Below are 15,585 nucleotides of genomic sequence, written 5' to 3'. Positions count from 1 at the left end.
GGCCTCTCCCATTGCGGAGCACAGGATCCGGACGCGCAGGCTCAGCGGCCATGGCTCACGGGCCTAGCCGCTTCGCGGCATGCGGGATCTTCCCGGACCAGGGCATGAACCCATGTCCCCTGCATCGGCAGGCGAACTCTCAACCACTGCACCACCAGGGAAGCCCTGTTTTCACGTTTTTGATGGTGTTCTTTGAACCACAAAAGTTTTAAATTTTGATGGTTTAGTTAATCGATTTTTTTTTCTTTTATTGCTTGGGCTTTTGGTGTCATATATAAGAATCCATTGCCAAATTCCAGGTCATGCAGATTTATCCCTGTTTTCTTTTTAGTTTTAGCTCTTGTATTTAGATATTTTATCCATTTTGGGGGCATATGCTATCTTGTATATGCTGTGAGATAGGGACACACCCTCATTCTTTTGGATGCGGATATCCAGTTGTACCAACACCATTTACTTAAAACACTGTTCTTTCCTCATTGAATTTTCTTGGTACCCATATCAAAAATCAGTTGACTGTAAATGTAAGAGTTTATTTCTTGGATTCTATTCCATTGTTCTGTATGTCTTCTTGTACCAGTACCATACCATTTCTCCTACCATAGCATTTATAGTAAATTTGGGAATTGGGAAATGTGAGTCTTCCAACCATGGTCTTTTTCAAGACTGTTTTGTCTATTCTGCGTCCCCTGAATTTCCACATGAATTTTAGGATCAGCTTGTCAATTTTTGCTAAAAAAGGCAACTGAAGTTTGATAGGAAAATTATTGGTTAATTATTGGGTGTATTGCCATCTTTATAATATTGAGTCTTAACTTATGAATGTAGAATGTCTTTACATTGTCTTAAATTTTTTCAACGAAATGTTTTCAACAGTCAAGTCTTATACTTCTTCTGTTGAATTGTTTCTTTCAGCTATTTTATTCTTTTGGATGCTATTATAAATTGAATTACTTTCTTTTTGTCTTTGGATTCTTTATTGCTAATATATGGAAATACAACTGCATTTTTGTATAATGATCTTGAATCTTGCAAACTTGTTAAATTCATTCTAATTTTTGTGTGTGTTTTTCTTAGGGTTTTCTATAAACAAGATTATGTCACTTACAAATAGAGATAGTGTTAATTCTTTCATTTTAAACTTGATGGCTTTTATTTCTTTTTCTTCCCTAATTGCTTTTCCTAGATCCTCCAGTAAAATGTAATAAAAGTAACAAGAGTGGACATCCTTTTCTTGTTCCTGATCTTAGCGGGGGAGACTCTAGTCGTTTACCATTAAGATGTGCTGTTAGCTGTCCATTTTTCATAGATGGCTTATCAGGTTGAGGAAATTCCTTTTTATCCCTAGTTAATTTTACTGTTTCTATCATGAAATGGTGTTGATTCTGTCAAATGCTTTTTTCTGTGTCTATTCTGATTATGGAGTAATTGTCATTTATTCTATTAATAGGGTGTGTTACATTGACGTTTCCATGTTAAACCAATTTTACATTCCTGGATTAAAACCCATGTGGTCCTGGCATATAATCCTTTGTATGTTGCTGGATTTGGTTTGCTGGTATTGTGTTGAGAATTTTTGTGTCTCTAAGTGATATTGATCTATAGTTTTCTTGTGATGTCATCATCTGCTTTTGTTATCAGGGTAATCGATTACTGGCATCATAGAGTGAGTTGGGAAATGTTCACTCCTATTCCATTTTTTTAATAAAAGTTTTGGAAGGATTTTTATTTAATTCTTCTTTAAATGTTGTAAAATTCACCAGTGAAGTCATCTGGGCCTGGGCTTTTTTTTGTGGGAGGGTGTTTGGTAATTGTCATTACAGCTCTGTTCAGATTTTCTATTTCCTCTTGAATCACTTTCTGTAGTTTGTGTTTCTCTGTTTAAGAATTTGGCCATTTATCCAGATTATCTAATTTTATTGGATGATGACTTTTCATAGTATTCCCTTATAATCCTTTCTATTTATGTAAGGTTGGTATGTAAGGTTGATATTTTTAAAATTTAGGTGTTTATAGATATACATTCCTCTTGAACACTGCTTTTGCTGCATCCTGTAAGTTTTTTTGTTTTTGTTTTCATGTCATTTATATCAGTAGTTTCTGATTTGCCTAGTGATTTCTTCTTTGACCCGTTGGTTATTTAGGAGTGTATAGTTTAATTTTCACATATTTGTGAATTTCTCAAATTTTCTTCTGTTGTTGACTTCTAATTTCATTCTTTTGTAGTGAAGGACATATGTTCCATCATTTCAGTCTTTTTAAATTTAATAAGGTTTGTTTGATAGTCTAGCATATGGCCCATCTTGGAGAATGTTCCATGTGTCCTTGAGGAGGATGTGTATTTTGCTGTTCGGTGAAGCTGTTCTATAGATGTCTGTTAGGTCTAGTTGGTGTATAATGTTGGTCAAGTCTTCTGTTTCCTTGTTGACCTTCTCCTTTTTATTCGTTTTATAATTATAAAATGTTCTTCTTTGTCTAATAATTTTTGTCTTTAAGTCTGTTTCATCCGATTAGTATGATTACTCTAGCTCTTTTTTTTTTGTATTTATTTGTGTAATATATCTGTTTACATTCTTTTACTTAACCCTAGTTGTGTCTCTCAATCTAAACCATGTCTCTTGTAAACATCATATAGTTGGATCATTTTTAGAAAAAATCTATTTTGCCAATCTCTGCCTTTTGATTGGAGGTTTTAGTCCATTTATATTTATTATAATTACAGATAAGGTAGGATTTACATTTGCTATTTTGTTATTTGTGTGTCTTATGTCTTTTTTGTTCCTCTCTTTCTCTTTGCTGTATTCTTATGTATTAGATATTTTCCTGTGTACTATTTTAATTCCCTTGATGTTTCCTTTACTGTATGTTTTTGAGCTTTTTTAAAGTGATTGCCCTTGGAATTACAAAAAAATGAACCTTCTTAACTTAAAACATTCTACTTTAGATTAACACCAACTTAATTTCAATAGCATTCAAAAACTTTGATATAGCTCTGTTCCCCTTTCCTCCTTTATACTATTATTACTATATAAATCACATCTTTATACATTATAATCCTATCAATACAGTGTTATAATTACTACTTTATGTAGTTATCTTTTAAATCAGATGGGAAAACTGTTCATAGAAAATTACATTTCCTGTGTATATACTTTTATAGATGCTTTTTATTTCTTCATGTGGATTTGAGTTACTGTCTAGTATCCTTTCTTTTCATTCTGAAGGACTCTATTTAGTATTTCTTTTGGGCCGGTCTGCTAGTGATGAATTCTCTTAGTTTTCATTTATCCAGAAATGTCTTAATTTCTCATTGTTTTTGAAAAACTATTTTGCTGATTATAGAATTCTTGGTTGAATCTTTTTTATTTCTGTCCATTGAATATGTTATTCATTACCTTCTGGTCTCCATTGTTTCTGATTTGAAGCTTTTAATTTTGAGGACCCCTTGTATAATCACTTTTGTTATTTTCAAGTTGTCTTTCAACAGTTTAAGAAGTATCTAGATGTGAATTTATTTGAGTTTATCATCCTTGGAAGTCACTGAGCTTCTTGAATGTACAGATTATTTTTTTTTTCAATTTTAATAGATTATTTTTTAGAGCAGTTTTAAGTTTACAGAAAAATTACACAGAGAGTACAGAGTTCTCATAAACCTGCTCATGTTGTTTTCCCTATTAGTGTCTTGCACAAGTGTGGTACATTTGTTACAAGTGATGAAACAATATTGATACATTATTAATTATAATTAAGAGGGGTCAGTCTTTGTGTTGTCCAATTCTTTGGGTTTGGACAAATGCATAGTATCCTTTAACCACTGTAACAGTATCCTATAGAATAGTTTCATCACCCTAAAAATGCCCTGTTCTGTACCTATTCATCTGTTCCTTCTTTCCTTCAAATCCCTAGTAAATGCTGAACTTTTATTGTCCTTATAGTTTTGCCTTTTCCAGACTATCATATCTTTGGACTCATACAGTAGCCTTTGGACTCATACAGTAGCCTTTTCACATTGGCTTATGTCACTTTGCAGTATGCTTTTAAGCTTCCTCCATGTCTTTTAATAGATTGGTAGCTGATTTTTTGAAAAATCACTGAATAATATTCCATTTTATAGATGTATCACAAATTGTTTATTCATTCACCTATTGAAAGACATCTTGATTGCTTCCAGTTTTTGGCAATTATGAATAAAGCTGCTGTAAACATTCATATGCTTGTTTTTGTGTGTACATACATGTTCAGTTTGGGTAAATAGCTAAGAGTGTGATTACTGGGTTGAATGATTAGCCTATATTTAGCTTTGTAAGAAACTGCCAAAGTGTCTGCCAAAGTCATTGTCCCATTTTGCGTACTTGGAGCTCAAATGCCTTAAGCAGAGATTGCTTAAGGGTATAACTTTGTTTAGGGATCTGATGTGTTAATAGTTCAGGTGTATAAGTATTTTAGCAGAATCTTCCAATGTTTGCTTTCCAGTAGAGGTTTGGAGTGGGGTGGTAGACAACATAGTTGGAGGAAGATGAGATAAGCAGCTAATTCAATTGCAGGATTGTCTTTAATGGACCAGTGAGCCTTGGGAATCCTCACAGCCGCATAGGATATGTTGGATTTTCCAATCATATAGGACCATTAAGCTGTTCCTTGGCACACATGTTGGGAAATGCTCCTAGAGTTTTCTCTGAAAAAGTTCAACATAAATTGTGGGATGTCGTCAAACCTTTAGCAGTCCACAAACATAGCCTAAAAAAAAAAAAAAAAAAAAAAAAGACTGGAGAGAAGGTTTTAAAAGAGAAATCAACGAGCCATCATTTTGAAGAAAAAAATGGATATGACCAGCCATCATTTTGAAGAAAAAAGTGAATATGTCGAATTAGTTTACCAGTATGCTTTCTGAGTGTGTGTGTATACTTACGTGGGCATATATATCCCTTCACAAATTTTTCTTTTTGTTTCACGTGTTTTGTTTAAAAAAGACTCATGGGACATAACAGCATTGCTGGATGCCTGGTACATTTAAGAAACCTGACTGCATAAGAAGCACTCTACACGGGCAGAGGATGTTACCTGGAATCAGAGCACTAAATGATCCCGACTTTTCTTGATTTAAATGGTAAAAAGTCTAACTACTTTTTGTAACATTACTCTGTACAAATGATGGTCAGTTATTTATTTTTATTTGTATTATTAATATTCACAATTTGTTTCCTAATTAAATATTTAAAAGTTCTAGTGCTAATTCTGGTGTTAAAAACTTTTCAGATCTCTATAAATCTGGTTTTGAGACAATTGATAGTTTTGCCTTTCTTTGTTAGAACCAATTGCTGAGTAATAAAATTGACTTTTGAAAACAAAACAATATCTGTATATTTGTAAACATTTTACATAATAAAAGTGAGTTTTTTTGAATATAGACAAAGGGTCTTTCATAAGTTACAATTTGCATACAAGTGTTGTTTTTCAGCTAGGCTGTTTCTCTATTTTGGATTATGTATGTCTTCTCTTCCTGTGGTGCCTGGTATGGAACTGAACAAAGTGAGGTCAACCCAAAACAGTTCCAAATCTGACCTGGTTTCACCTGAGCCTTTCTGTTCCAGTTTGAAAATCCAGTTGACCTGCTTTTCCTTCAAAGATTCTTAGAAGCCACAGCCATTTCTGAGTGTCTCCTTAAGTGTACTCCCACTCCTAAGCTGGTAAAGAGCAGAGTGGATCTGATCTCTTCAAATACTTGGGGCTGCTGACACCAGCTGATGGACATTAATGGATGTGTCAGGAGGAACCCAGATTAGGAATGATTTCAAGGCAAGGGGTGCTAATTAGCACTGGCACAGGATCAAAACTCACCAACTATGGAGAATTCAATAACTATAGCCTAGGTCTTCAACTGTGTTTTGCACCTCAATATACCTGAGAGGTAAAATGTTGATTGTAGGATATTCTAGCATATCCTTGTACTCAGCTTTTTTAAAAAGACAATCTGGCATTGATACCGGAGATGATGGGTGTCCTATAACACTACTTCCTTTCCTCTGATTGACCCACTTTGTTTTTGTCTTAAACATCTGACCTCATAGCAAAGAGAACAGTTTTTGAACCTGAGAAGATGTCATGAAACACTGTATTTTTTTTATATATATATATATATATATGTATGTATCCTTTCTATTTTTCTTTTAGTGCTGCCCTCCATTTCAAGATGCCTTTGCATTTCTGATAAATGCAAACTGACAAATCTCCAGGCCACCACAGAGGGGAAATCATTACTGCTTGAAGCCTGGAAGACTGTCCTTAATAAATCCAAGTCCCCAATTGTTGTTGAAATGCTGAGGAAGTTGCGGAGGAGGAAACTTTTTTCTTATCCCACTAAATACTACGTCTTCCTTCTTGTTTTTTCCCTGGTCACCTTCTCTGTTTTAAGAATTCATCAAAAGCCTGAATTTGTAAACGTTGGACATTTGGAGCTGCTTGAAGAGAATCCTAGTAGTAATATTAATTGTACCAAAGTTCTACAGGGTGACGTAGATGAAATCCAAAAGGTAAAGCTTGAGATTCTAACAGTGAAATTTAGAAATCGCCCTCGATGGACAAACTATGACTACATAAACATGACCAGTGATTGTGCTTCTTTCATCAAGAAGCACAAATATATTGTAGAACCCCTTAGTAAGGAAGAGGCAGAGTTTCCAATAGCATATTCTGTAGTGGTTCATCACAAAATTGAAATGCTTGACAGGCTCCTGAGGGCCATTTATATGCCTCAGAATTTCTATTGCATTCACGTGGATACAAAATCAGAGGAATCCTTTTTGGCCGCGGTGATTGGCATTGCATCCTGTTTCAGTAATGTCTTTGTGGCCAGTCAGCTGGAGAGCGTTGTGTATGCATCTTGGAGCCGGGTTCAGGCTGACCTCAACTGCATGCAGGACCTCTACCGAATGAACGCAGACTGGAAGTACTTGATAAATCTCTGCGGTATGGATTTTCCTATTAAAACCAACCTGGAAATTGTCAGGAAGCTCAAGTCATTAATGGGCGAGAATAACCTAGAAACGGAGAGAATGCCATCCAATAAAAAAGAAAGGTGGAAAAAGCATTATGCAGTCGTGAATGGAAAGTTGACAAACATGGGGACCGACAAAATACATCCTCCTCTTGAAACACCTCTGTTTTCAGGCAGTGCCTATTTTGTGGTCAGTAGGAGGTATGTGGAGTATGTGCTCGAGAATGAAAAAATACAAAAGTTTATGGAGTGGGCAAAAGACACATACAGCCCGGACGAGTATCTCTGGGCCACTATTCAGAGGATCCCCGAAGTCCCAGGGTCACTGTCCTTAAGCCATAAGTACGATATGTCCGACATGCAAGCAATTGCCAGGTTTGTCAAGTGGCAGTACTTTGAAGGTGACATTTCCAAGGGCGCCCCCTACCCGCCGTGCAGCGGCGTCCACGTGCGCTCCGTGTGCGTTTTCGGAGCGGGTGACTTGAACTGGATGCTGCGCGTGCACCACTTGTTCGCCAACAAGTTCGACACGGACGTCGACCTCTTTGCCATCCAGTGTTTGGATGAGCATCTGAGGCATAAGGCCCTGGAGACATTAAAACACTGACCCTTGGAGGCAGTTTTAGAAATAATCAGGAGGCATGAGATGTACCCCATTTGATTCTTCCACCTATAACTCTTCAAGCCAGAGAAGCTCTATGGTTTCTGCAGAGCAGGTCGGTTAGAGAGGTTGTAGCCTTCGGGCTTGACTTAGAGTTAGTGAGAGTGTAGGGCAGGTTGCAGGGCGTTGTGCGGGGGAGTGGGCCGGGTGGCTGGGGAAGAGGTTGAACGGAAGTTATCCTGTTAAAAGAACTCAGGGACTGAACAAAACCTGAAGGTTTGACCTGTGCCAAAATTACTTGGAGAGCTTTAAATATGATGGTTTTTCCTGATTTGAATAGATTTATAGCAACAGCCAACAATCAGGATGTAATTTATCTTGTAGACCACATTTGTTGAAAGAGAAATTTGACTTTATTCTAAATGATCTTTGTAAATGATTGACTTTCTGCTGTAACATTGCATTGTGTTGTGTATCTCTATATGCCGTCTCAGGGAACTTGCAAAAACGGGCTTGACTGAATGTGAATATTTCCCATTTATGCTTTTAACAATGTACATATGTTTTTAACCCCCCCCCCGCCCCCGCCAAAAAAAAGACCTTATAGTTGATTCTATGAATCATCTTAGGTTATTTACAAAGTTATCTTTGATTATTATAGTGTCTACAGAGTAATACTCAATTTTTTTCAAATATGTCTTGCTTCTCCTCCTCCAGTCTCCCTAGACCCTGCTATCAAGCTGTACATAAACTTGGTTTCATAGTGCCCCATATTCCTAGTGTCCCATATTACAGCCTCAGTTCTCCTTTGTGATCCGATTGGCAGTCACTGGTGTGGAGAGCTAAGACAGAAAGGATGAAGTGTAAGTATGGCAGAGGGGAGGAGGAGTCATACGTAGACAATCTCTGAGGCCTATGATGCAGCAGTCGGTACTATCCCCAGAAATTAAGCCTGTTGCTCTTTGGGTCTGCTTGTGTCCATCCTCCAGGCTCTTGCATCCGACTGTCACCTCTGTCGCCTTTTGAAAGGAACTGGCTTCCCGTCGTCTTGCTTCTTCATGTTACCTGCCCATTCATTATTCGTTAGCTCTTGCATTTTAAGTTCCCTTCTTTCTCGGAACCTATGAGGAGGGGAAAGGTGTGCTGTTGTACCACCTGGCATGCTTGAAGGCCTGGGTATCCTAAAGGGAACATTAGGTTTGGGGCGGATTGTCTCAGTATTGATATTATTCTCAGCATATGGTTTTTACTCTATTTTTCACTAAAAGACAGATTTGCGGTTGCTATTGTGCTGTCTCAAATCTCAAAGTAAATGAAGATTAAAAAAAAAAACCAACTTGCTCTTTTGCTAAGCTGATACCATTCAGCCATCGATCTAATAGGAAATGAGAAGCTTTATCATTTAGCTGAGATTTCAAACAAGAATCAAATCCATGTACTTTAAAACTTAGACAACTTAAATAGTATATGGGAAATACATAATATCAGACAGTTTTCAGGCATTCAACTGATAAAACATTTTATTCCTCGGAGTTAGGAAACGCTTTTATTTTATAGAGTGGTTTGTCATACTGACTCTCCTGAATGAAAGTTTCACACTTTTGGAAACTTAATCATTTGTAAATGTGCATGTCAGTGGCTTGCTATGGTTTGCATGATTTGACAGGGCAGCCAATGTTGAATCAAGAAAAACATACCCACTTTGAAAATTCAAGAGGTGATGTCGGTGAGGACATTACATGCATGGTGTTCTGTCTCTGTTGGCTTCTAAACCAATTTGTTCTTTGAATGCACGTCACATGTCCCTCCCATGCTCTCTTTTAGAAGAAAGATTTTACCTGTAAGTTGGGCCTTTTTTTTTTTTTTTTTACTCTAAAACCAGTGATTTTCAGTGACATACTTTGTGTCTATGTCTTGTGTTTCTTTAACTTAATTCATTGTATCTTGAATACTATAGACATTTGTCATTTTTTTATTTTGAATATTTGCAAATTTACAGGAAAGTTAAAAGTAATAGTACAGTGAACATTATAGAACTTTCACCTGGAGTCACTGGTTGTTAGCATCATGCTCATTTGCTCAGTTTTATGGATTTTTGAATTTGGCAAAATTGAAAATTAAAAAAAATTACAAATATCGCAGTGCTCTTACTGTAGCGTGACTGAATCTTATTGACATTTAAATTGGCAGCTTTGAGGGGTTTTTTTCCTCCACCATATATGTAAAAATACGACTTGAGAATCCATTTCCACAAGCCCCACACTAAAACTGTGGACCCACCATCTTTTTTTTTTTTTTTTTTTTTTTTTTTTGCGGTACGCGGGCCTCTCACTGTTGTGGCCTCTCCCGTTGCGGAGCACAGGCTCCGGACGCGCAGGCTCAGCAGCCATGGCTCACGGGCCCAGCTGCTCCGCGGCATGTGGGATCTTCCCGGACCGGAGCACGACCCCGTGTCCCCTGCATCGGCAGGCGGACTCTCAAGCACTGCGCCACCAGGGAAGCCCCCCACCATCTTTTATATAGCTGTGGTACGTCATCTCTCTAGAGTGGCTCTTGCTGAAATGTGTCTATTACCCTATTGCTAATAGCTTTACAGGGATTAATATAGCCATTAGGACTCAATTTTATACTATCCAACCTAACTTAAAACAAATGAAATTCATGGTAGTGGAACAAGGAATTGGAAGAATCAAGAAGATGGTTTCAAAAGGAAACCCTTACTACATTCAGGAGGAGCAAAAATGTTGTAAGTTCTTTGGGAAAGATAAATTATTTAAATTGCTTCCTGTATGTCAGTTATTAAATACTAATTTCTTTTTACTGTCATTTAAGGTCTTTTATAGGGAATTATTAGAAATTGTATTCCCAAATAAATCCTTAAATATACATAAACTGCAATTTTTTAATGGAAGCGTTCTAGTTAATGAAGTACTGATCAAGATTCACATATTACTTAATAGGACAAGAGTTAACAAAAATGGTTCTCTCTTTATAGGCAATTACCTAGGCTCTTCCCAGACCATGGTAAACAGCCTTGAAAATGTGAAACACTGTTGTCTCTAAACATGTATTTGTGTCATTCATCAAGCACAATTCACTTAAAGAACAGAAGTGGATTTTCTTTTGCAGTCATTTGGGGGAGGAGGAAGCCATGTTTTACTTCATTTCATCTGTAGAGTCAGTTGGCCTGGACTTTTTCAGTTGGTTTAGAAAAATAAAAATCATTTCTCATTATGGTGAACATGAATAAGTAAATGCAACACTTTCATGGCAAGTGTGGTTACCTTAAGGTTTACTCTTTTGAATACGGGCATGACTGGATGCGTTTGGAACTAGTCATATGACCATTAAAATCAGCTATTCAGAAACCAATGCCTTGTCTCCACAAGTTATTTTGTTAACTACCAGCACCCCAATATTAAATTTAGTATTTGGATTTGATAGTTTGTAACCAACAGGTGTTTTGTGTGAGTAGTGATTCAAAACATAAAGGTTAATTCTTTAGGCAGAAATGTCTGAGAGAGAGGGTTTGGCAATGGCAGAAAGTGTAACATGGGTTATGCACAAAGAGCTAGACTGGGGACTTTAGAAGAATGCAATTTAATAGCTAGTTAGTATTGCTTTCTGGGCATTACTGGCTTCAGCTTATGTCTGCAGAAGAGCAATGTCCACAAATACAGGATCCATGACTTGTGGTATGAATGTGGAGGGCACACCTGAGGGAAAAGGGAAGCTCCCTCCCCAGAGCATTGAGTGTCTGCTCCAGCTGTCTCCTCAGCTGGTCTAGTAAACCCCTCTGCATGTTCTTTAGCTGCATTTTCGATGAAACAGACTCTACAAAGTGGCAAAATTGATTAATCTCAGGTCTTTCTCAAAAGCTTGAGAGCTTTATGTATCCTTTATAAGCCGCCTTGTCAAGGCTTTAATTTTTAATATGTGCTTAAAGTTTTCAGGGCTTGTCATCAGAATATTGATTTACTATTTTTCAGTGTCATAAAACCCGAACTAGAACTGAGTTGTAACTATTGGGAAAGAAAAGACTTTTCATTAGTGCAGGTGATGGGATTGTCCAAGTTGAAAGCCCAGGAATCTTGTCTTGAAATTAATAAGACTTTAGCAAATACTGCCACTCATCCAAAAATTAGTTTTCCATATTCAAACAAAAAAATTGTTTTAAGATATAATGGGGATAGGTTACCTTTCATCATGGCAATAAGCTCCGTAAAATGTGTAGACAAACTTAAGATGTGTGGGACCTGTATGAATAAAATACTTCTAGAGATTCAAAACAAAACATTGTGCTCCTATCTGATAAATATTTTAAATATCTCCCTTCTTCCCAGATCAATCCATCAGTCAAATATAAGCCCAGTCATAATCTCAAAGGGTCGATAAAATTATTCTAAATTTCATCTGAAAGAAAAAATGTGCAAGAATAGCGAAGAATGCTTTGAAAGAGATTAATGAAGTCATATAATACTACATACGAAGCCATATATATATATATATATATATATATATATATATATATATTTATTTTTTTTTTTTTTTTTTTTGCGGTACGCGGGCCTCTCACTGTTGTGGCCTCTCCCGTTGCGGAGCACAGGCTCCAGACACGCAGGCTCAGCGGCCATGGCTCACAGGCCCAGCTGCTCTGCGGCACGTGGGATCCTCCTGGACCTGGGAACGAACCCGTGTCCCCTGCATTGGCAGGCGGACTCTCAACCACTGCGCCGCCAGGGAAGCCCATGAAGCCATACTTTAAAGGTAAAAAATGTTAAGAGTACTGTAAGTTTATATTTGAACTCTCAGAGTGATAACAGTAATAGCCCAGAAATAGATGCTAGTATATATAAAACATTGCAAAGCAACTATCAGAACATAGTGAGGAAGGGGGTTGGTGAAAGTTCCAATAAGTACCTGTTTGGAGAACATTAAATTATTGCTTTGTAATGTGCAGCAAAATCCAAATGGAGTAAGAATGAAAATAAACTGAAAGAACATGTCAGTGACTATCTTTCCATGGGATGGAATTTTCTAAATAAAAGCAATGGGAGGATTCATTAAGGAACAGATAATAGATTTAACTAAAAGTGTGTATTTCCTGAATATGAGAAAGCAAACGGCAATCAGAATTGGAAAATTTGCCAACAGATTTTGAAAGAGGGAAAAAAGGAAGCTATTTTTTTAAAAACAGCTTTTTGAGATATAATTCATATACCATACAATTCACCCATTTAAAATGTACAATTCAGTGGTTTTTAGTATAACATCACAGTCAGTTTTAGAAGATTTCCATCACTCCCAAAAGAAACTCTGTACTCTCTAGTGGTTACTCTCTATTACCTCTCAACCCCCTTATACTAATATATTTTTTAAAAGCATTAAGATGCCAAGAGTGAAATGAACAAAAGATGTAATAATTCACAGAAAGTGAAATAAGGAGAATACAAATGGCTAATATGAAAAATTGAATTCAATAAAAAATCCAAATTAAAATTTTTACACACCAAATTAGGGTGTTTTATTTATTTATTTATTTAATTGTTTTGAAACGTGACTGTTGAGGAATGCATGCTCATACTGCAGGGAGGAGTGTTAAAACCTATCAGGTAGAGTCTTTAAAAACACTCAAATTCTTTGATCAATAATTCACTTCTTGGAAAATATCCTAGGGTAATAACCAGAGATTTGAATCCACATTTAAACCCAGTGTTTGTCAGCTTATTTGTGGTGAAATGTAAAAATACGTAAATCTCCAGTAATAGAGGAATAATTATGTACTTTAAAAAATATATGATGGGGTATTATAGAATATTCCTATAGTATGCCTAATGCCATGGAAAATCACTGTAGGTTAAATGAAGTAAACAGACTGGAACAGAATATATAATGTGCTCTCAATTATGTTTAAAAAAATGATACTGAACAGAAAAGAGCATTCAGAATTTCCCTGAAATATCACATCTTGGTATTTTGAGAACTATTCCTTCCAGCTCTATAACATTGCTGCTTGCGGGCTTCCCTGGTGGCGCAGTGGTTGGGAGTCCGCTTGCCGATGCAGCAGACACGGGTTCGTGCCCCGGCCCGGGAGGATCCCACATGCCGCGGAGCGGCTGTGCCCGTGAGCCATGGCCGCTGAGCCTGTGCGTCCAGAGCCTGTGCTCCGCAACGGGAGAGGCCACAACGATGAGAGGCCCGCGTACCGCAAAAAAAAAAAAAAAATGCTGCTTGCCAAATATTTATTTGGAGCAGTTTCCACATATGGTTTGCCTTAGGGAGTATTACTGAGACTCCTTACCCCTAGTCTTCACTTGGTGGGTTGTAGCGGGAAGGAGCCCTGCTTTCCTGGAGCACTCCTCTTTTACCCACAAAAATGTTTTTAGACTTAAGCTTTGGTGCTTTGCAGTGTGTCCCGAGGCCTTATACTCTGGGTAACCCTCTAAGATACTCTAGTTGTATACCGTGGCTGGAGAGAACTTTTTGCAGCACTAGCCAGAAGAATCACTGAACCAATCCTAAAGGGCACTGTCAACCTGGCTTCAAGATCCTAGGGTGCTCAGATCGACAGCTGTTTGGCTTGTAGCTCCTTAGAATCTACAGATGGAACTTCATTTTCTGATCCCAGATAAGTGTTAATTGCTAACTAGGTGAGGATGGTCTGGTTCTTTCAGCTGCGTGCCAGTACAAAACAGATGTTCTTCAGCAAGAGGACAGGAAGCCATTCAGATGGGTGGTGCGGAGTCACTTGGATGAGCAATGTTGGTGCAGGAGGACGATCTTGTTTAACTCAAGAGTTCTGTGCATTCCATGGGAAGGCTTCACTACCTTCAAGATGAGCTAAGAAACAGAAACCGATGCTTTCTTTTTTAAAAATATTTATCTATTTATTTATTTGGTTGCGCCGGGTCTTAGTTGAGGCATGTGACCTCTTAGTTGTGGCACGCATGTGGGATCTAGTTCCCTGACCAGAGATTGAACCCAGGCACCCCCCTGCATTGGACTGCGGAGTCTTAACCACTGCGCCACCAGGGAAGTTGTGAAACCAATGCTTTCTTTAAAAAATAAATAAATAAAATATTTTTTGTTTTGGAAAGGATTTACTTCTATAGAGCTAATCATTAGCTTAAACATTACTTACAGGATATTTATAATTTACTTTCTTTGTCAGACTTATTAGTAAACTATTCCTGGCCCAATCAGAGTTCCTTCGTTTAACTTCATTCAAAGGAGACATGTTTTCTCTCCGGGAAGCTTTCCCTACCTCTCTTTCCAAAGAAAAATGCCCCTCCAAATATGTTCCTTAAAGCTCACAGAGGGAATAATGACAACAGCTAATATTTGTTGAGTGTTTCCTTTCTGCATGTTCTAAGCACTTCGCACTTATCACCTCTCACTTCACAACAACCTTAGGAGCAGAGGCTACTATTGGCCCAATTTACAAAGGGGGCAAAGGAGTACATGAATCTGTAACAAATGGCACATATTAAATAAAAGACAAGTTTTCTTCTCATCTGTTCACCTCCTTTCTACCATTTCAACCATCCCATCTCTTTCCCCACACCCTGCTCTGCTCTGAGTGTAGCACTTTTTTAAAAATAAGCAAATGTATTGAGAAATAAAAAGGGTGGAAACAAAAAGAACGAACGCTTGCGTCTTGCTGAAGTCTTCCCCAAAAGAGTGTGTGGAGGGAGAGGAGATAAAAATCTGGAAGTGTGGTGAACATCAATTTGGTGAGGGCCACTGAAAAGGAGAGATGGCCAGAAATCCTTAGCCATAATAGTCTTAAGTGCAGGAGAGAGGAGTCTGGAAGCCACAAAGGGGAATAGTTTCAACATCAGTCTTAAAATACTTGAAAGCATAGGAGGTTTGACAGGGAAATGTTTGGGCATAAAATATATGACAAGTGCCAACCTCCGATTTCCAGGGACTAGTCTCCCTTTGAGTACTACTTTCCTGTAGTCAAGCATTGTTTCTCTAACTAATGTAA

General features: G+C 37.5%; 1 protein-coding gene across 4 annotated transcripts in view; it reads left to right on the top strand.

The window, feature by feature from the left end:
- The window catches only part of GCNT1 (glucosaminyl (N-acetyl) transferase 1), a 199,892-nt gene that overhangs the window by 53,216 nt on the left and 131,091 nt on the right, over window positions 1-15,585 (top strand). For 2 of the 4 annotated variants that reach the window (XM_027105660.1, XM_027105661.1), the window contains 2 exons: window positions 4,971-5,107; window positions 6,172-9,788. The exons of the other annotated variants lie outside the window; for them this stretch is intronic. In XM_027105660.1, the coding sequence (XP_026961461.1) occupies window positions 5,080-5,107; window positions 6,172-7,601 (1,458 nt within the window). In that variant the 5' untranslated portion in view covers window positions 4,971-5,079 and the 3' untranslated portion in view covers window positions 7,602-9,788. Of the gene's footprint in view, window positions 1-4,970; window positions 5,108-6,171; window positions 9,789-15,585 lie in introns of those variants that run through there. 4 annotated transcript variants of the gene reach the window in all.

This window comes from Aethalodelphis obliquidens, unplaced genomic scaffold, assembly GCF_003676395.1.
Source record: "Aethalodelphis obliquidens isolate GAN/ISIS:26980383/991018 unplaced genomic scaffold, ASM367639v1 scaffold7, whole genome shotgun sequence".
Lineage (NCBI taxonomy): Eukaryota > Metazoa > Chordata > Mammalia > Artiodactyla > Delphinidae > Aethalodelphis > Aethalodelphis obliquidens.
Note: the sequence above shows the minus strand (reverse complement) of the source record. Positions and strands in the feature narration are given on the sequence as shown.